The 20,624-nt window shown below is 34.2% G+C and overlaps 2 protein-coding genes across 3 annotated transcripts in view; one reads left to right on the top strand and one right to left on the bottom strand.

Moving 5' to 3' along the window:
- LOC131131879 (EGF-like repeat and discoidin I-like domain-containing protein 3) lies at nt 1-18,634 on the bottom strand. Of its 2 annotated transcripts, none has more exons than XM_058076872.1 (10): nt 18,485-18,634; nt 12,343-12,468; nt 12,129-12,260; nt 8,362-8,475; nt 6,895-7,076; nt 5,487-5,642; nt 5,270-5,414; nt 3,384-3,586; nt 2,871-3,026; nt 1-423 (listed from the first exon to the last, which is right to left on the bottom strand). In XM_058076872.1, the coding sequence occupies exons 1-10, from the start codon at nt 18,543-18,545 to the stop codon at nt 280-282; spliced, it is 1,419 nt and encodes a 472-aa protein (XP_057932855.1). In that variant the 5' UTR covers nt 18,546-18,634; the 3' UTR covers nt 1-279. The 2 variants fall into 2 exon arrangements, with proteins under 2 accessions (XP_057932855.1, XP_057932856.1); XM_058076873.1 differs by having other exon boundaries at nt 3,384-3,568.
- A 1,330-nt stretch (nt 18,635-19,964) lies between these two features.
- LOC131131881 (monoacylglycerol lipase ABHD2) overlaps nt 19,965-20,624 on the top strand; it is a 17,793-nt gene continuing 17,133 nt past the window's right edge. Inside the window, exon 1 of the mRNA XM_058076875.1 lies at nt 19,965-20,151. The gene's annotated coding sequence lies outside the window, so the exon portion shown is untranslated. The remainder of the gene's footprint in view (nt 20,152-20,624) is intronic.

Here is a 20,624-nt window from a genome sequence, read left to right as displayed (position 1 = left end):
TCGTGTATTCACGTATCTTTAATTCGTGATCAACAATTCATTTAGTAAAAACCAACATTGATGTTACATTGAAATCTAAACTACGTGGAAATGTAAAAAACCCAAAACCTGCGTACCAGACTTCATCCAGGTCTGGACTTGCCAGGATCCGTATTGCACTGACCCATATTGGATCCCCAGTAGAAGACGGTCACGTCAAATCCTTCACTACTGCTATCACGTGTTAGACATCCAATGCGACCCCCGTGTCATGGCGGCAGAGATGGATGCGGCGGCTTTCTATTCGTCGCAGCCCAGCAGCTCCATTCGTAAGGTGATGCGTTCGTGCCACTCCCACGGAAGCACTCGTACGTAGCGGGCGTAGAAAGGTGGATCAAATACATTCCTCACGTGACTGTTGTTGTCGGTATTGCCTTGAAAAAGCTGCCGGGAAAGACAAAATCAACATGATTAGTGTATACTGTACTGCAGTACTACAGTATTTTACACATATATACATATAATGTACCACATATATTCATAATACAACCATCTTGACAGCATGTCTTCAAATACAGCACAGCATCCCTGTCGTATAGACCATCTTTGCTTTCAAAAAACAAAAATATCTTCACCAGTAATTTGTGTAGTGTGTCTTTATAGACAATCTTTGCACTCGTGTCAAATAAAAGATCTTTACTTTAAAACCGACATGTCACTTTTGTCATATAAAGGATCTTTGACCACTGTTTGGTACGTTATTGTCACGTAGAGGATCTTTGATGAGTGTTTTTTTTTTGTAGTATGCTTTTAACAGCAAATCCCTCCTGTCTTATATAGGATCTTTGCTTTAGAAACAATATTGTCTTGTAGAGGATCTTTGATGAGGGTTTTTTTGGTAGTATGCTTTTAACAGCAAAGCCCTCATGTCTTATAGAGAATCTTTGCTTTAGAAACAATATTGTCATGTAGAGGATCTTTGATGAGTGTTTTTTTTGGTAGTGTGCCTTTAACAGCAAAGCCCTCATGTCTTATAGAGAATCTTTGCTTTAAAAACAACATTGTCATGTAGAGGATCTTTGATGAGTGTTTTTTGGGGGGGTAGTATGCCTTTAACAGTAGAGCCCTCCTGTCTTATAGAGGATCTTTGCTTTAAAAACAATACTGTCATGTAGAGGATCTTTGATGAGTATTTTTTGGGTTGTATGCCTTTAACAGCAAAGCCCTCCTGTCTTCTAGAGGATCTTTGCTTTAAAAACAACATTGTCATGTAGAGGATCTTTGATGAGTGTTTTTTTTGGGGGGGTAGTATGCCTTTAACAGCAAAGCCCTCCTGTCTTATAGAGGATCTTTGCTTTAGAAACAATATTGTCATGTAGAGGATCTTTGATGAGTGTTTTTTTTTGGTAGTATGCCTTTAACAGCAAAGCCCTCCTGTCTTCTAGAGGATCTTTGCTTTTAAAACAACATTGTCATGTAGAGGATCTTTGATGAGTGTTTTTTTGGGGGGGTAGTATGCCTTTAACAGCAAAGCTCTCATGTCTTATAGAGAATCTTTGCTTTAGAAACAATATTGTCATGTAGAGGATCTTTGATGAGTGTTTTTTTTGGTAGTGTGCCTTTAACAGCAAAGCCCTCATGTCTTATAGAGAATCTTTGCTTTAAAAACAACATTGTCATGTAGAGGATCTTTGATGAGTGTTTTTTGGGGGGGTAGTATGCCTTTAACAGTAGAGCCCTCCTGTCTTATAGAGGATCTTTGCTTTAAAAACAATACTGTCATGTAGAGGATCTTTGATGAGTATTTTTTGGGTTGTATGCCTTTAACAGCAAAGCCCTCCTGTCTTCTAGAGGATCTTTGCTTTAAAAACAACATTGTCATGTAGAGGATCTTTGATGAGTGTTTTTTTTGGGGGGGTAGTATGCCTTTAACAGCAAAGCCCTCCTGTCTTATAGAGGATCTTTGCTTTAGAAACAATATTGTCATGTAGAGGATCTTTGATGAGTGTTTTTTTTTGGTAGTATGCCTTTAACAGCAAAGCCCTCCTGTCTTCTAGAGGATCTTTGCTTTTAAAACAACATTGTCATGTAGAGGATCTTTGATGAGTGTTTTTTTGGGGGGGTAGTATGCCTTTAACAGCAAAGCTCTCATGTCTTATAGAGAATCTTTGCTTTAGAAACAATATTGTCATGTAGAGGATCTTTGATGAGTGTTTTTTTGGTAGTATGCCTTTAACAGCCAAGCCCTCATGTCTTATAGAGGATCTTTGCTTTAAAAACAATATTGTCATGGAGAGGATCTTTGATGAGTGTTTTTTTTTGGTAGTATGCCTTTAACAGCAAAGCCCTCCTGTCTTATAGAGGATCTTTGCTTTAAAAACAACATTGTCTTGTAGAGGATCTTTGCTTTAAAAACAACATTGTCTTGTAGAGGATATTGAATGAGTGTTTTTTTTTTGGTAGTATGCCTTTAACAGCAAAGCCCTCCTGTCTTATAGAGGATCTTTGCTTTAGAAACAACATTGTCTTATAGAGGATCTTTGCTTTAAAAACAACATTGTCATGTAGAGGATCTTTGATGAGTGTTTTTTGGTAGTATGCCTGTAACAGCAACGCCCTCCTGTCTTATAGAGGATCTTTGCTTTAGAAACAACATTGTCTTATAGAGGATCTTTGCTTTAAAAACAATATTGTCATGGAGAGGATCTTTGATGAGTGTTTTTTTGGGTAGTATGCCTTTAACAGCAAAGCCCTCCTGTCTTATAGATGATCTTTGCTTTGAACACAGCAGGAGCATCCTTATCACATAGAGGATCTTTGATCTGGTAGCATGTTTTTCCAAGCAGCTCCTGTCATCAGTTGGGTGTGGAGGAAAGAAAAAATGGCCCCACCTTATCAGCGTGCGTGTTGACGTCCTTCATCGTCGTCCAAGACTCGCCATCGTCGCTGAAGGACACTTTGAACACGGACACAAACTGCACCACGCCGAAGTCCTTGGCCCCCTGAGTGACGATGCCCGTCAGACGCTTCGTCTTCTCCAGGTCCACCTGAGATACAAGAGGTCAGATAACATATGTACAGTATGTAATACTATACTAAAGTAGAAAGTACGTATGTAATACTAGAACTATATACAAGTTGTTGATAAAGTATGTACAGTATGTAATACTATACTAAAGTAGAACGTACGTATGTAATACTAGAACTATATACAAGAGGTCAGATAAAGTATGTACAGTATGTAATACTATACTAAAGTAGAAAGTACGTATGTAATACTAGAACTATATACAAGAGGTCAGATAAAGTATGTACAGTATGTAATACTATACTAAAGTAGAAAGTACGTATGTAATACTAGAAGTATATACAAGAGGTCAGATAAGGGGTACATCTCTCCACACCTGGATCCACTCTGATCTGTTGTTGTGGGCGGGGGACCACGCGTTGGTCTTGCCCTGCTTATCCAGGCGGGCGAACTGAGGCCGCCAGGTGAAGGTGTCGATGCCCCACGTGCGGAACGAGCTGGACGCCGAAAGCTGCCCGTCCGAGATCAGCCGAGACTTCATCCCCATCGGCTCGGAGCATCCTGTCGTGTTTGAATAAACTGCTCATGAAGAAAACACACAGAAAAGTGGACAGAAAAGCAAGGGAAGGAAAAGAGGAAAAGAGGAAAAGAGGATAAGACCAATGAGTAAACCCACAAAAGAAAGCCATCAACTTCCTCCGCCAAAGTGACTGATCGGAAAAGCCACACCCACACCACAGTGGAGACGGAAGGAAAAACACCAGAAAGATGGATTTTGGAATATTATGAGGAAAACATAACATCTTCTTGCTACAAGTTGTTGATAAAGTATGTACACTATGTAATACTAAAGTAGAAAGTATGTATGTAATACTAGAACTATATACAAGTTGTTGATAAAGTATGTCTAGAATGTAATACTATACTAAAGTAGAAAGTATGTATGTAATACTAGAACTATATACAAGTTGTTGATAAAGTACGTACAGAATGTAATACTATACTAAAGTAGAAAGTATGTATGTAATACTAAAAGTACACTAAAGTAGAAAGTATGTATGTAATAATACAACTATATACAAGTTGTTGATAAAGTATGTCTAGTATGTAATCCTAGAACTATATACAAGTTGTTGATAAAGTATGTACAGTATGTAATACTATACGAAAGTATAAAGTATGTATGTAATACTCGAAGTATAGTAGAGTATCATATATGTATGTAACACTAGAAGTATATTAAAGTATAAAGTATCTACATATGTAACACGACAAGTATATTGCAAAGTATAAAGTATGTATGTAATACTAGAAGTATAGTAAAGTATAAAGTATGTATGTAATCCTACAAGTATAGTAAAGTATAAAGTATGTATGTAATACTCGAAGTATAGTAAAGTATAAAGTATAAAGTATGTGTGTAATACTAGAAGTATAGTAAAGTATAACGTATGATGTAATACTAGAAGTATAGTAAAGTATAAAGTATGATGTAATACTAGAAGTATACTAAAGTATGTGTGTAATACCAGAAGTATAGTAAAGTATAAAGTATGATGTAATACTCAAAGTATAGTAAAGTATAAAGTATGATGTAATACTAGAAGTATAGTAAAGTATAAAGTATGATGTAATACTAGAAGTATACTAAAGTATGTGTGTAATACCAGAAGTATAGTAAAGTATAAAGTATGATGTAATACTCAAAGTATAGTAAAGTATAAAGTATGATGTAATACTATAAGTATACTAAAGTATGTGTGTAATACTAGAGGTATAGTAAAGTATAAAGTATGATGTAATACTAGAACTATACTAAAGTATGTGTGTAATACCAGAAGTATAGTAAAGTATAACGTATGATGTAATACTAGAAGTATACTAAAGTATATGTGTAATACCAGAAGTATAGTAAAGTATAAAGTATGATGTAATACTAGAAGTATAGTAAAGTATAAAGTATGATGTAATACTAGAAGTATAGTAAAGTATACAGTAATAGTAGAAATATACTAAAGTATGTGTGTAATACTAGAGGTATAGTAAAGTATAAAGTACGATGTAATACCAGAAGTATAGTAAAGTATAAAGTATGATGTAATACTTGAAGTATACTAAAGTATGTGCGTAATACCAGAAGTATAGTAAAGCATAAAGTACGATGTAATACTAGAAGTATAGTAAAGTATAAAGTATGATGTAATACAACGACAATGATGATGGCGAGCGAGTCGGGTTTGAACGAGCGTTGGAGGAAGTTACCGTTGAGTTGACATCCCACCATTTCCATGCGGAGCGTGCACGCTCGTCGGCAGACGACAGGAAGGATGCGAAGGTACTGGGCCAGGATGGGCGGGTCGAAGAGGTTGGTCTTGGTGCTGTCGTTGTCCGCGTTGCCCACGAAGACCTGGCGAGCACACACGGCGTTGTCGTACACGTATGTGCGTGCGTGTGTGTGTGTGTTGCAAAAAGGTCAAACCCTGTCTCGCCGCGACCCGTCGGTTTTGTAGGACGTGTACGTCTTTCCGTCGAAGCTGCTGGACACCTTGAAGGCCTTGATGTACTCGGCGGCGCCCATCCGACTGGCACCTTGGGTTATGATGCCCGTCACACGCATCTTCTTCTGCATGTTGATCTGGGACAACAGGGACCGGTGGGTTGGACGCCATGTTGGACACCTGCTGCCCTCTAGTGGGACAGCGTTTCATTGCTAAGCCACGCACCGGACAACAGGGGTGTCCAAAGTGCAGCCTGGGGGCCATTTGCGGCCCGCGGCTGTTTTTTTACTGGCCCATGGCACAGTCTAAAAATCTAATTTAAGAAGACTAAAAGAAAAAAAAAACACATCAAAATCTTCAAATTTTAATTTTAATTTTAATTTTAATTTTAATTTTAATTTTAATTTTAATTTTAATTTTAATTTTAATTTTAATTTTAATTTTAATTTTAATTTTAATTTTAATTTTAATTTTAATTTTAATTTTAATTTTAATTTTAATTTTAATTTTAATGGGCATTAAAATTAAAATTAAAATGATTTAAATTTAAATTTAAATGGCCATTAAAATTAAAATGATTTAAATTTAAATTTGAGTCCAACTTGTAATTGGAGATAATTTCGACTTTTTCATCTCATCATTTTTTTTTTTTTACCTTTTTTAATTACCATTTTAATTTTAATTTTATCACTTTTCATCTCAAAATTGTGACTTTTTTTTCTTGTAATTATGACTCTTTATCTCGTAATTTCAACTTTTTATTTTATGATTTTGAGTCCAACTCGTAATTGGAGATAATTTTGACTTTTTCATCTCATTTTGACCTTTTTGACCTTTTTGACCTTTTTTTACCTTTTTTTACCTTTTTTAATTACCATTTTAATTTTAATATCACTTTTTATCTCAAAATTTTGACTTTTTTTCTTGTAATTATGACTCTTTATCTTGTAATTTAAACTTTTTATTTTATGATTTTGAGTCCAACTCATAATTGGAGATAATTTTGACTTTTTCATCTCATCATTTTGACCTTTTTTTTACCTTTTTTTTACCTTTTTTTTTTTTTTACCTTTTTTTTTACCTTTTTAATTATGACTTCAACTTTCTGGGCTCTATATTCAAAGACCAGGCATTGACGCGGCCTACCTGCTCTGGACACTTTGCAATTTTCATGAGCAGTGCATTGTGGCGCAGCGCAGCGCAGCGCAGCGCAGCGCAGCGCACCCACGCCCCCACACCCCCATCCCTCCCACCAGCCATAAGAGGGTTTAACACAGCCGAGTGTAATCTTAACCAATCAAATGAAGGCCTCTCATTGCCTTTAAATGAGCAAGGGCCCGCTGGACTGCACATCAGAAGACCACCATGCGCGTCATTTGCTTCCGGTACCTCTATCCAGGGGTTCTTGTCGTAGGTGGCCGACGTCCAGGCGTTGACGATGCCTTGGTTGTTGAGCCGAGCCAACTCGGGACCCCAGCGTTGAAGACCCAGAATGCTGTAGTGCACGGACGAAGCTGAAATCTGGGATTCCGTGATGGCGCCTCCCTCCATTCCCAGCAGGGAAATACAACCTGCGGTACACACAGCAAGTATGTACTGTACTGTATGTTACTGTAATGTACTGTAATGTACTACTCTCACTGATGTGGGCTTTTCTATTTCTCATGTGACCAAGGCCCAGTGAGGAAGTATCTTCTCATTTGGACTTTATCTCATAATGTTGACTTTTTATTTCATCATTTTCACTTTTCGATTTTTATCAAATAATTTGGACTTTTTTCTCATAATTAGGACTTTTCTTTCTCATAATTTTGACTTTTTAATCTCATCATTTCTACTTTTTATCTTTTAATTAGGACTTTTTATGTCATAATTGTTAGTTTTATTTCATAATTTCAACTTTTTATCTCATAATTTCAACTTTTTATCTCATAATTTTGTCTTTTATTTCATAATTCTGACTTTTTAATCTCATCATTTCTACTTTTATCTCATAATTTGGACTTTTTATCTCACAATTATGATTTATTTCTCATAATTTGGACTTTTTAATCTCATAATTATGGTTTATTTCTCATAATTTGGACTTTTTATCTCATAATTTAGATTTTGATTTCATAATTTCAACTTTTTATCTCATAATTTTGTCTTTATTTCATAATTTTGACTTTTTAATCTCATCATTTCTACTTTTATCTCATAATTTGGACTTTTATCTCATAATTTTGATGTTTTATCTCATAATGTTTACTTTTTATTTCATAATTTTGACTTTTTAATCTCATCATTTCCACTTTTTATCTCATAATTAGGACTTTTTATGCCATAATTGTTAGTTTTATTTCATAATTTCAACTTTTTATCTCATAATATTGTCTTTTATTTCATAATTTTGACTTTTTAATCTTATCATTTCTACTTTTATCTCATAATTTGGACTTTTTATCTCATAATTTTCATTTCTTTCTCATAATTTGGACTTTTATCTAGTAATTAATCTAATAAGAACTTTTTTTTCTTTTAAGACTCATCTATCTCACAATTTAGATTTTTATCTGTTTAGATTTGTACCTTTACATTTTATCTCATAATTACAATTTTTTAATCTGATAATTTCCGCTTTTTATCTAAGGTTTTGTTGGGGGGTTTTTACCTCAGAATTATGACTTTTCGTAGCTCATAATTACAACTTTTAATCTCATCATTCATTTTATCTCTAAAATATTTTTTTCTCATGATTTGGATTTTTTTTTAATCTAAGTATTTCAACTTTACATCTTTACGTCTCATTATTGTTATGTTGAATGGAAATAAAGTGAATAAAAACAATTGGAAAAAAAAAAAAGGTGCACGTACGAAGTTGGCACTGCTTCCCCACGTAGGGCGACGAGCACTGACAGGAATAATCTCCATCAAGATCTCGGCACGTTCCTCCGTTCTTACACGGCCGGCTTGCGCAGTCGTTGACGTCTGAAAGTAAACACAACATGATCACCCGTGGAATACGTCGGGATAGTTACACCCTTTGGAAGAAGAGGAGAACACCACCATGGGCCATCATCATGGATGATGTCATGGACTCAAGTCACCACTAGGTGGCAGAAGGAACACATCAAAACCTCCTCAACTGGTGGGTCGGGACCCAAAAACTGGGACCCGGATCCATTCCATGTGCAAGTCAAAAATGACATAGAGAATATGTTATAAATATCAAATAAAAATGACTCCAATAAAAGTGCAAATAATAATAACTAAAAATAAAAATGACTTCATTAAAAGTGTAAAAAAATGTCTTAAAAATACAAATTAATACAACTAAAAAAAGCTAATACAAACATTAAGAATTAACAATAATAATGACCAAAAAGCATAAGAAATTATATTATTATTGATGATAATTATTATAATATGAAATAAATAATAATTAAGAAAATACAAATAAAATCCAAAAGTAAAAACATACAAATAAAAATGACAATGAAATAAAATAGAATATGAATTGATTAAATAAAATCTTAAAATAAATAAGTGTGATAAAATAAAAATGTAAAAAAACAGTAAATAAAAACAAACACCACTTCAATAAAAAAGTAAGACAATAAATAGAAAATACAAATTTAATTAAATGTAATTCATTAAAAATTATTAAATTAAATAAAAATTAAATTAAAGTGTCAAAATAATCCAAATATATACAAATTAAAAACGACTTAAATACAACTGGAAAAAATATCTAAATAAAAAGTAATAATAAATAATAAAAAGTGTAATAAAATAAAAATGTAAAAAAAAACAAACACCACTTCAATACAAAAAGTAAAACAATAAATAGAAAATACAAATTTAATTAAATGTAATTTAATAAAAAATATTAAATTAAAAAAAATTCAAAAGTGTCAAAATAATCTAAATATATACAAATGAAAAACGACTTAAATACAACTGGAACAAATATCTAAATAAAAAATAAAAATAAAAATAAAAAGTGTAATAAAAAATACAAATTTAATTTAAAGTAATTTATTAAAAAAATATTAAATAAAATTTCAATAAAAATGTCAAAATAATCTAATTATATACAAATTAAAAACGACTTAAATACAACTGGAAAAAATATCTAAATAAAAACTAAAAATGACGTTACTAAAAAAACAATAACATTTTTTAATGACTTCAATAAAAAGGTAGAAAAATTAATTAAAATAAAATAATAAAAATAACGTGTAAAAACAACCAATTGAGAACCCTCGTTCCTGATGATGAAATCTTGTGACTCAATAGGAGACCTCATTAAAAACAGCCTGTTTGTTTATTCTTTTATGTGACGAGAGCCAATAAAAAAAACAACACCTTTGTACTTCCTCGTCACGCTTGGCCTAAAGACACTTCGGAAGCAGACGACGGGGGCTGACGTAAGGCCACATGGATCTGTGGAATTCTTCTTCTTCCGCTAAGAGGATTTGTCAAAACTTAGAAACCAGTGCCGCTACGGCTGCGACAAACACAAAAGCCGAGAAAGAACGGCTATAAATAGCACACCGTGACGTCTATAATAATAATAATACCTCAAGTCTACCGCTTCACTCGCTACAAACGTCGTCTCCAAACCACGGCACCCGTTCCTGCCTGTTACGTCTGATACAGAATTAGAAGTGGTGCAGGGAGGACTCTGCCCGGCACTACAATTGGTGGTCAGCCTGCGTACTGTGGGCCTCTGAAGTAATGGCATCAAACTCTTAGGGCTTCTGGCTTGTAGGACCTTCATTCTATTTGTGAAAATGCAATAACGTTACATTTATATACTTTTTTCCAGCATCTAGCCCATGTTAGAACTGGTCCACGTGGAAAAACCCACTGGACCCAGACCTCTCAAATCTGGACTTTGATTTGTACATTTCTGGAGCTCTTCTGGTCGAGCTGTGAGAACCTGCGTCGGTGGGATCTGAATGCTAAGAGACTTGGCTTTCTTTTCACTAATGAGCACACGAGACCCTGAATGAGCCTCTTTCATGAGACCACCACCACATCCCGTCTGCAGCCATGCTAACCACAGCGTGGGTACTTTACCGCTAACACCGGGACCCCTAAACCACTCTAATATTACATTGAAATATGTCAAATAGAATAAGAATAATAATAACAATAATAAAAACACCCATAATAATAAAAATAAGTGTATAAAAATCGACAAAAATAAATCAGAATAAAAATGCCAGTGTAAAAAAACAATGACTGAAAAGCATAAAAATAACAGAAATAAATAACATAAATGACTTACATAAAACTGTAACATAATTTACAAATACATAATAAAAAATGACTTAAATAATAGTGTGAAAAATAATAATCAATGCAATGGAAAATGCATAAAATAATAGTGTATAGAATAATAATAAATACAATGAAAAATGAAGTAAAAGTGTAAAACAAATTTAACAAAAATAACTAAAGTGGAAAAAAGGGTTAAAATAATTAAATAACAATAGAAATGACAATTATTAAAAATAAAAATGACAGAGACAAAAAAATAAAAATAATGATTTAAATAATAGTGTATAAAATAATAATAAATACAATGAAAAATGAAGTAAAGTGTAAAAAAATTAAACAAAAATGAGTGGAAAAAAGGGTTATAAATAATTAAATAACAATAAAAATGACAATTATTACAAATAAAAACGACAAAGTGACAAATAAAAATATAAAAATGAATTTAAAAAATCATGATTTAAAAGCATACAAACATATAATAAAAAAACACTTAAAATAAGTATAAAAAATTATACTGTATACAAATAAAATGATTTCAAATTATAAATAAAGGTAAAAAAACGACTTAAATATACTAACTGTAGGCCAAGAATAGGTCAAATTTGCTTAAATATGTATTCTTGTATTCATAATGAATAAAAAATAATGATTTAAATAATAGTGTGAAAATAATAATCAATACAATGAAAAATACATAAAATAATAGTGTATAGAATAATAATAAATACAATGAAAAATGAAGTAAAAGTGTAAAAAAATTAAACAGAAATGACTAAAGTGGAAAAGGGGTTAAAATAATTAAATAATAATGACAATTATTACAAATAAAAATGATACAATGACAAATAAAAATATAAAAATGAATAAAAAAATAATGATAAAAATAATGATGAAAAAAGCATACAAATATATAATAAAAACACTTAAAATAAGTATAAAAAATTATACTATATACAAATAAAATGATTTATTATTTAAAGGATATATAAAATTATAAATAAATTTAAAAAACGACTTAAACATACTGAGTGTAAAAATAAAATGAAAATATATGAAAATGAAAAAAGATTTTTTGTTAATTACAGTGCTACATTCATAATTAAAATGCTTTTTCTTTTTAGTTGTATTTTACTTCATTTAGTTAAATAATTCAGCCATTTTTATGCTTGAAAATGCTAACTGTAGGTCAAAGAATAGGTCAAATTTGCTTAAATATGTATTCTTATATTCATAATAGGAGCTATAGAGAGACAAACAGTGATCATTGATTAGTTAATTACTGTTTTTTTTAAGCGATATAGTGAGGGAGCGCTAAAGGAAACCACGGACGTACGAGAAGAGAATGAACGTACTGATCTGGCAGTGAGCTCCCTCAAAACCGGGCTGGCATTTGCAGGTGTACTCGTTGAAAACATCCCCCCTTCTGGTGGGGGCCATCACCTGGCACGACGCCTCGTTCTTACACGGATTGGGACTGCAAGGCCCTGGGAGCGAGCGAGCGAGAGAAAGAGAGATAGTGACAAGATGCTTGCATTTCAATCGGGCAATGTCTCCGGTCGTCCGTACCGCTCTCTGTCAGGTTGCACGTGTCTCCGGCAAAACCATCGGCACAGATGCAGATGAAGGGATCTTCTCCTACGCCGGTCACGCACGTCGCTCCATTGTTGCAAACGTTCACCTCGCAGAAGTCACCTGCATGTGGAAATTAACGATGTTCACAAAAACGTATATAAATACTTTCATAAAAAAAACTGGGATCTGTGAACATCCAGCAGCAACACGACATTTTGGCACGATGACTATTTTGATGGGAAAAAATATACACTGAACCAAATCCGGGCGACACGGCGGTTAAGTGGTTAGCAGGCAGACCTCACAGCTAGAGAGACCAGGGTTCAATTCCACCCTCGGCCATCTCTGTGTGGAGTGGAATTGGTGTGTGGAATTACTGTAGTATTTTTGCGCCGGTCGCTAGTTGTCAGTAACATTACACCGATGAGACAATATCCACCGCAGGAAGTACGCTGTCAAGTAAAATGTCTACTATAGGCTGCAAGGTGCTAACCGAGTGGTTAGCACGCGGACCTCACAGCTAGGAAACACAAGTTCAATTCCACCCTCGGCCATCTCTGTGTGGAGTTTGCATGTTCTCCCCGTGCATGCGTGGGTTTTCTCCGGGTACTCCGGTTTCCTCCCACATTCCAAAAACATGCTAGGTTAATTAGCGACTCCAAATTGTCCATAGGTATGAATGTGAGTGTGAATGGTTGTTTGTCTATATGTGCCCTGTGATTGGCTGGCCACCAGTCCAGGGTGTACCCCGCCTCTCGCCCGAAGACAGCTGGGATAGGCTCCAGCACCCCCTGCCACCCTCGTGAGGAAAAAGCGGTAGAAAATGAATGAATGAATTACTGATTGATTGATTTATTGTCTTTATTCTTAATTTGTTTTTGTTTTTTTTTTATTTAAAAATTTTGTGTATAGAAAAATAAAAATTAAGATATTTGAGAACAGTGGAATGTTTTATCAGATATTTTGGTGTGGAAAACCGGAACCAAAGCATTGAAAAAGTGTAGGGTATAGCAGAAGCAAAAGCATTGAAGATAGTTTATTAAATTTTAGTTTAGTAAATTTTATTGATTTTTTTTCCATAAAAAAATAGGTTGAAAAAAACAAGTCATGAAAAAGTAATAAAGCTGTAATTTCCCATAAATTAGGTTGAGGAACAAAGTTGGAATATTATGGGAATAAAGTCAAAACAGGTTGGGAATTACATCATAATATTACAAGTAAATTTACAAAAATTATTTAAGAGAAGTGACAATTTTTTTTATATATAAAAAACTGAAAAATTAAAAAAAAATTACAAAATAATTTAAGAGAAGTTGCTAATTTTTTTTAATAAAAAAATGAAAAATTAGGAAAAAAAGAGTTTTCATATGATTACATTTTTGTCCAATATTTTTTTACAAAAATTTCACCTCGGAAATCAGGCAGCCAAATAAAATAAAGCATCCCATACCTTGCTGATTTTTTTTTCACAGTTTTTAATAAATGCGTTTTTTTTTTTTTTTTTTTTGAAAACCTGATGTGGCCCGGCTTCACCCAGAACCTAGCTCCGATGGCCCTCAGGTAAATTGAGTTTGAGACCCCTGGTCTATAGTTTGACCTCCTTCCTTATGGTGGTGGCACAGTTGGAGCTGGGATTGTTTGCACGTTTAAACCGGAGCTAATCTGAACATTCTCTGCAGATTGCAAAAGAATTCTGGAAAATGGAAGGACAACAACGAGTTGTTTGGGAACATATTGAAGGGAACAGAGTGTAAAAAATGGCTCATATTTCTTAGAAGGATTGTGAAAATGTACCTAGAAGCTCAGTGAGAGCGGCAAGGCACTGATTTAGGAGTCACTCCAGGACCTGCAAGACCATAATCTGGGTTTGTTTACTCTTCTGGTGCCATTTCGGGTCATGCGTTTCACTCTCGCACCTGAATGAGGTTGGCAAACGCGGTTTGGAACAGTGGTGTCCAATGTGTGGCCCCCGGGGGGCCGTTTGCGGCACATGGTTGTACTTGACGACTCAACCCTAAAAATTTTAGAAGACTAAAATCACAATATTAAGATAAAGAAGCTGCAATCTCACAAGAAAAAAGTCCTAATTTGACAAAAATAACGCAAAGACCTCTGCCATATTGCGCAATAGTTGCCCCCATATTGTCAAAATGAGGTCCCGTCTCATTAAGTCCTAATGTTATGAGAATAAAGTCAAAATATGTGATAAGAAAGTCGAAATAGTTGAATTAAAAAACAAACAAAAAAACCCAAATCGGAACAAAAACATGAGAATAAAGTCAAAATATTAAGAGAAAAAGGGGAGGAAAAGCCACAATTTTACAAAAATATTATGAGGAAAAATAATGTACTTTTAATAACATGATGTTTAAATATCAAATAAAAAAATAGGTTGAAAAAAAACAAGTCATGAAAAAATAATAAAGATGTAATTTCCCATAAATTAGATTGAGGAACAAAGTTGGAATATTATGGGAATAAAGTCAAAATTACATCATAATATTACAAGTAAATTTACAAAAATTATTTAAGAGAAGTGACAAATTTTTTTATATTAAAAAAACTGAAAAATTAGAAAAAAAAAGAGTTTTCATATGATTAAATTTTTGTCCAATATTTTTACAAAAATTTAGCCTCGGAAATCAGGCAGCCAAATAAAATAAAGCATCTCATACCTTGCTGACTCACGGGCCGTGCGTAAAATAATCCAACATGGGGCCAAAGAAAGTGGTTTCTCATAACATTTATAAGTCATAACTTCAAAAGTCAATTTCAACTTTGTGCTACGAAGAATATGTTATTTTTTCTCATAATATTCCGACATTATTCTCCTAAAAGTACAACTTTTTTTCCTCTTTTTTTATATTTTGACTTTATTTGTATAAAATGACTGCTGATTTTTCTATTTTTGCTGTTGGTTTTTTTTTTGGGCCATTAAAAAAACCTAATTGGTTTGATTAGAGCTGATGTGTGTGAATATGTTGTTTTGCCTAAAACACCAAGATAATAATTTAAAAAAAAAATCACACCTGAGAGGCTGAAATTACAGAATATTTACATTTTTAAATTACAAAAAAAAACCATTAAACAAATACCAAAATAATTGGATAATTGACTAATAGCTGTTAGCTGTACGAGGATCAATTGGGTGTTTGGCTGCAGACTTGCCGAGTCAACAACGATAATGACTTGCAAAAGTCCAACGTGAACAGAACGTGTCCGTGTGTTGTGGTTGGGATTAAGAGATTGCAGGATTAAGCAGGTGGGATTGAAGCAGGGAGCTCTTTCAGGAATGAGCAGTTACACAACACGACAGGGAAGTATCTAAAAAAAATAATAATAAAATTTAGCCCTGAAGCAGCAAAAACAGCCCTAGACCATCACACTACCTCCACCGTATTTTACCGTTGTTCTTTTTCTGACTTTTACGCCACATGTAATGGGACACATATTTTCCAAAAAGTCCAAACTTTATGTCATCAAACCACTGATGGTTTTGGACTGGGCCGCATCAGGTTTTCCAAAAAAAACAACAAAAAAACGCATTTATTAAAAACAAAAAAATGAATAAACTTTGCTTTGGTTCCGATTTTCTACAATAAAAGCTCTGTTCAAACATTCCACTGTTCTCAAATATCTTCATTTTTATTTTTCTGCACAAAATAAGATGAAAAATAAATAAACAAATCAAGAATAAAGAAAATCAATCAATCAGTAATAAATAAATAATAATAATAAAGCGGCAAATAATAAAAACTTAAGAAACCACATATAGTTGGTGGGTAGACAAATTATTTTTTTCAAATTAAAATGAACAAAGCATTATTAGAGCCCTGTAGACATGACAAAACACGACTATAGTCACATTTATACTCTTTTTATTTACAACATATTGCGCAACTGCAGGGTCTTGAGACACATGCTAACTCGCAAACTAGAGAGCTAGCGACCTAAACAGTAGCCTTCGAGTTATTTCCTTAAACTTAAACAGTCAAAAATTTACCACTTCCACACGGATAGGGAGGATAACTATTAACAGTTATTTAACCTTTAACATGAACATTAATCAAACGTAATAATTTTTTCTGGGTACATGATACCATACAGCATCCATATCAAACTTGCGCGGGCCACACTAACATTAAACTTTCATATCAAGGCGGGGGCCTCAAACTAGTGTCCTGCGGGCCACATTTGGCCCGCGGGCCGCGTGTTTGAGACCCCTGGGTTAGAATGTACAAAACCGGTTTAGGACTTTCTAAATATATATAACACTATGTTTAACATGTTTAGAGTCCTGCAGACATGAAATAACATCCCTATAGTAACCCTTACACTTTATTATTATTTATTGTGTTTGAGACCCCTGGTCTTGGGGATCATCAAGATGTTTTCTTCTTAATGTTCTTTTTGTTTGGGAGTGGTTTTGGTCTTTGCCCGGTGTCTTTCTTATGGCGGAGTCATGAACACTGACCTTAAGTGAGGCACCCTGAGGCCTGCACATGTTTAGGACGTTGTTGTGGGGTCTTTTGTGACTTTGTCGGATGGGTCATGGCTGCGCTCTTGAGGTCATTTTGGTTGACCGGCTACTCCTGGGAAGGTTCACCACTGTTCCATGTTTCCGGAGTTTGTGGATAATAACTCTCACTATGGTTTGCTGGAGTCCCAAAGCTTTAGAAATGGCTTTATAACCTTTTTCTATGTTGATAGATCTCAATTTCTTTTGAATTTGTTCCTGGTTTTTCTTTAGATCTGGGCATGGTTCCGCGGGCGGGTCCTATTTAAGTGATTTTTTTATTTTTTTGAACAAGTGAGACTGTGGCTAGAAAGGAACGGGGCAAAGACTTGACACCAATTAAGCACCAATTGACTCACTGGCACACCACATTGCGTGCAGCAGAAGGTTCTGGATGAGATTGTGAACATCCCGGACATGTAGGGTGACTATTTTTGGTCACGTGCGTGAACTTGGCAGCATGTTTCCAGGTTGATCTCGGGTTAGGTAGACACCAGACAGCTGTCCAGACACCAGCGCATATGGCGCTATTTTTTTTTCCTCTCCATCTGTACCACCGCCTCGTACCGTTGCAGAAACAAACACAGCAGTCCTTGCCTGCAACGTGTTCACCGTCAAACATAGCACCGCTTGAAATAAAAGCCGGTTGGGTAGATTATTGCCATCTAAATCACTCCTGCATGGAATTATTCACTGGAATAATTCCAGATTGCCAAAACAGAAACTGAGATGTAAACAGGAAGCTTATAAATAAATGCTATTAGTGAATTTCTGTCTAATATCTCCACTCATTTTAACATAATTATTAATTCTTTTAGTCCCTTAAACATTTTTAGTTCAGTTCTTAACACTCCTTCATCTTCATTTTCCCCCTCCATCACAATACAAGCTGCCATTTGTCATTTTTTTATATCCCCATGTGATTATTTTGTATTTTATTTGATTTTTTTTTTGTTAGCTCTGCTGCTTCCTACTCCTTTTCAGGCACGTTGATTTGCATCCTCAATATTAAATAAAAACATCTCTCAAATCAAAACATTGATATTATGAATTCTTAAGTAAATTGACGGGGCCGTGTCTTAATCATTCTCAATTATTATTATTATTATTATTTTAATGGTGTTATTATTTGACTTGTTTTCTTATTTTATTGCTTGAAATACAATATTTTACATATTTTCATCACAATACAATACATTCTTATTCATTTCAGGGTACACAACATGATATTTATACAACTATTATTATTTTAATGGTGTTATTATTTGACTTGTTTTCTTATTTTTTTTGCTTGAAATACAATATTTTACATATTTTCATCACTGGGCTAGCTCATTATACATCAGGGTTTAAAATAAATAGCTCAAATTAATTATTATTAATAAATTATATTAATAAAATGATAAATATGTCATTTAATGAATACATTAATTACATATCTTGTATTCTTCATCAGTATCGGATCGGTACGGTCGATTTTACCCAGTATCGGATCGAAACGGTATCGCACATCACTAACCTGTTTTGTGTCTACTTCACATTCCCTCCAAGTTTTTCCCAATCACAGCAAAGGTTTGAATAAAGTAAATAAAACATGCTAGGTGAGTTCCAAAAACTTACCGGTGACGTAAAGCAGGCAGAGCAGAAAGGTAGAAGCTGTCAAATATGCATTTCCGGCCATATTTGTTGATGCTTTGTTCAGTCAAGTTTGTTCAGAGTGAAACCCAGCGCGGACAGGCTGCTGCTGCTACTGTTGCATTCAAGTGCTCTCTGGAAAAATGATAATCACGTGGAACCAAAAGGAAAACGAATGGTAAAGCTGCAGAGGGCGGAGTCATCTGGACAGGAAGTGGGGTGGAGTGACTTAGTTGTTTGTTTTTTGTCCTCTCGAATTGTTCCACAATTCAGGAATCCGGTTTCACCGCATACAATCACACTTCCGGGAATAAAAGATGAATATATATATTTCAAATTATTAATTTCTCTGTCAAGATTGTATGGTGGATATATTTTTTTGGCAGCAGCCTTTTTTGTGTGTAGTTTAACATTTATTTACATAATGTAGTTACATTATTTTAAATATTTTCTTTACAGGAAAAACAGCTCAACAAAATGCAAATGTTTGCACAAGCACCGGTTTGTTGATATCTGGCGCCCTCAGGCGGACGCTATTTGCAAAACAATATTTCCACACAAGGATCCTGGAATACGCTCTTATTTATGCAAAGTACAATGACTGTATTAGTTTATCATTGCATAAATAAATAAACAAACATGTTTATAAATATCAGTTTACAAGCAACTATGCAATTTATGCATTTATGTATGTATGTATGTGTTATTCTGTGTGTCTGAAATGGTGCGATGAGCGCTCGTTTAAAATTAGACGACTCCCATTGGCTGCCAGGTATAGGAGGCGGGACCATGGCAAGAAGTGAAAGGCATAGCATCCAATGAGAACGCGGTATCGCAGCGAGAGCCGGAATTGATGAGAAGCTAAGCTAGCTAGCTCATAAAAGCGATTTTGAATGCTTTGACGCTGTGTACAGAACACCTTTACCAAAACCTTATGAAAGGGACTTTATAAAAGGTAAACTTGAAGTATACTTCCTCAATTTTTGTATAAAATAGGTATACTCATAGTGTACTTGATTAAACTTATTTTTGCTATATTTAGAATGCGTCGTGGGTCAATGAAAAGTGTGTAAAAGCCATTATAACAACATTTTAACTTTACGTTATAACATTATACACATCCATCAATATTTTATACCGTTTCTTCATTTCAGGGTACACAACATATTTAATACAAATTGATATTTATACGACTATAAATATACTCACTTGTACTTGAGGCGAGACATGAATATTTTTGAATAAATGAAAATAATATATTAATAAAATAATAATAATTTGCTTGTGAAAATACAGTTCCGAGACAATCACAGGCAATATGTAAATATTTTGAAGGTAAAATAGATTCTTTCTTCCCCGCAGCAGTATGAAGATGTCATGAAATGAGTCACATCTTTGACGTCATTACCCTATCGACCAATGGCATCACCGTATGCAAATTAAGAGAATCTTCTAGGAAGTGGAATGGAGCTGTCAGTGTGGCGTCTTCCTGCTGCTGTTATGTGTGTCGCCTATAGCTTTTACTCCGAATGAGACAGCGTCAAACACAGCGGACAAAAATGGCACAAAACGGCGCAAACTTAACGAGCAAATGATTCAAGGCGGGTATAAATAAGGCCTTGATTTTTTTAGCGGATTTCTATCGGCTGTGGGTAAGTAACTACGCTAAAGATGCTCCACTTTGGTACATAGATGCTAGCCGAATGTAGCTACACAGACAAATAAATGCTGTATTGATTAAAATGAGAATAATAGTACATTTTATTTTGATGTGAAATTATGTTTAAATCGTCAAGCGTGGCCCGAATGCTTTCATTTTTGTCTTTTTTTTGTGCCAGTCAGATGCAGTGGAGGGATTTGCTAGTACTGTACTGTGCTGTAGTACTGTATTATATGTTGTTTGACCACCATGACACAGATTAACGTCCACTTTTCCTACATATAACCGGGCGTAGCTTTGCATTTTGTAACATGCAGCGTGTGTCCTTGGGGCAGTGAACGCCTCATCTTGCCTGGTTGTCGTGACAAAGAACATTAGCGGAGGCAATTACAATGGAGTACATAAGTTCAACTACGTTGTACCCTACATTTGCGTTTACATGTCATCTTTATTCATATTAACTGT

This window comes from Doryrhamphus excisus, chromosome 7 (genome assembly GCF_030265055.1).
Source record: "Doryrhamphus excisus isolate RoL2022-K1 chromosome 7, RoL_Dexc_1.0, whole genome shotgun sequence".
Lineage (NCBI taxonomy): Eukaryota > Metazoa > Chordata > Actinopteri > Syngnathiformes > Syngnathidae > Doryrhamphus > Doryrhamphus excisus.
Note: the sequence above shows the minus strand (reverse complement) of the source record. Positions and strands in the feature narration are given on the sequence as shown.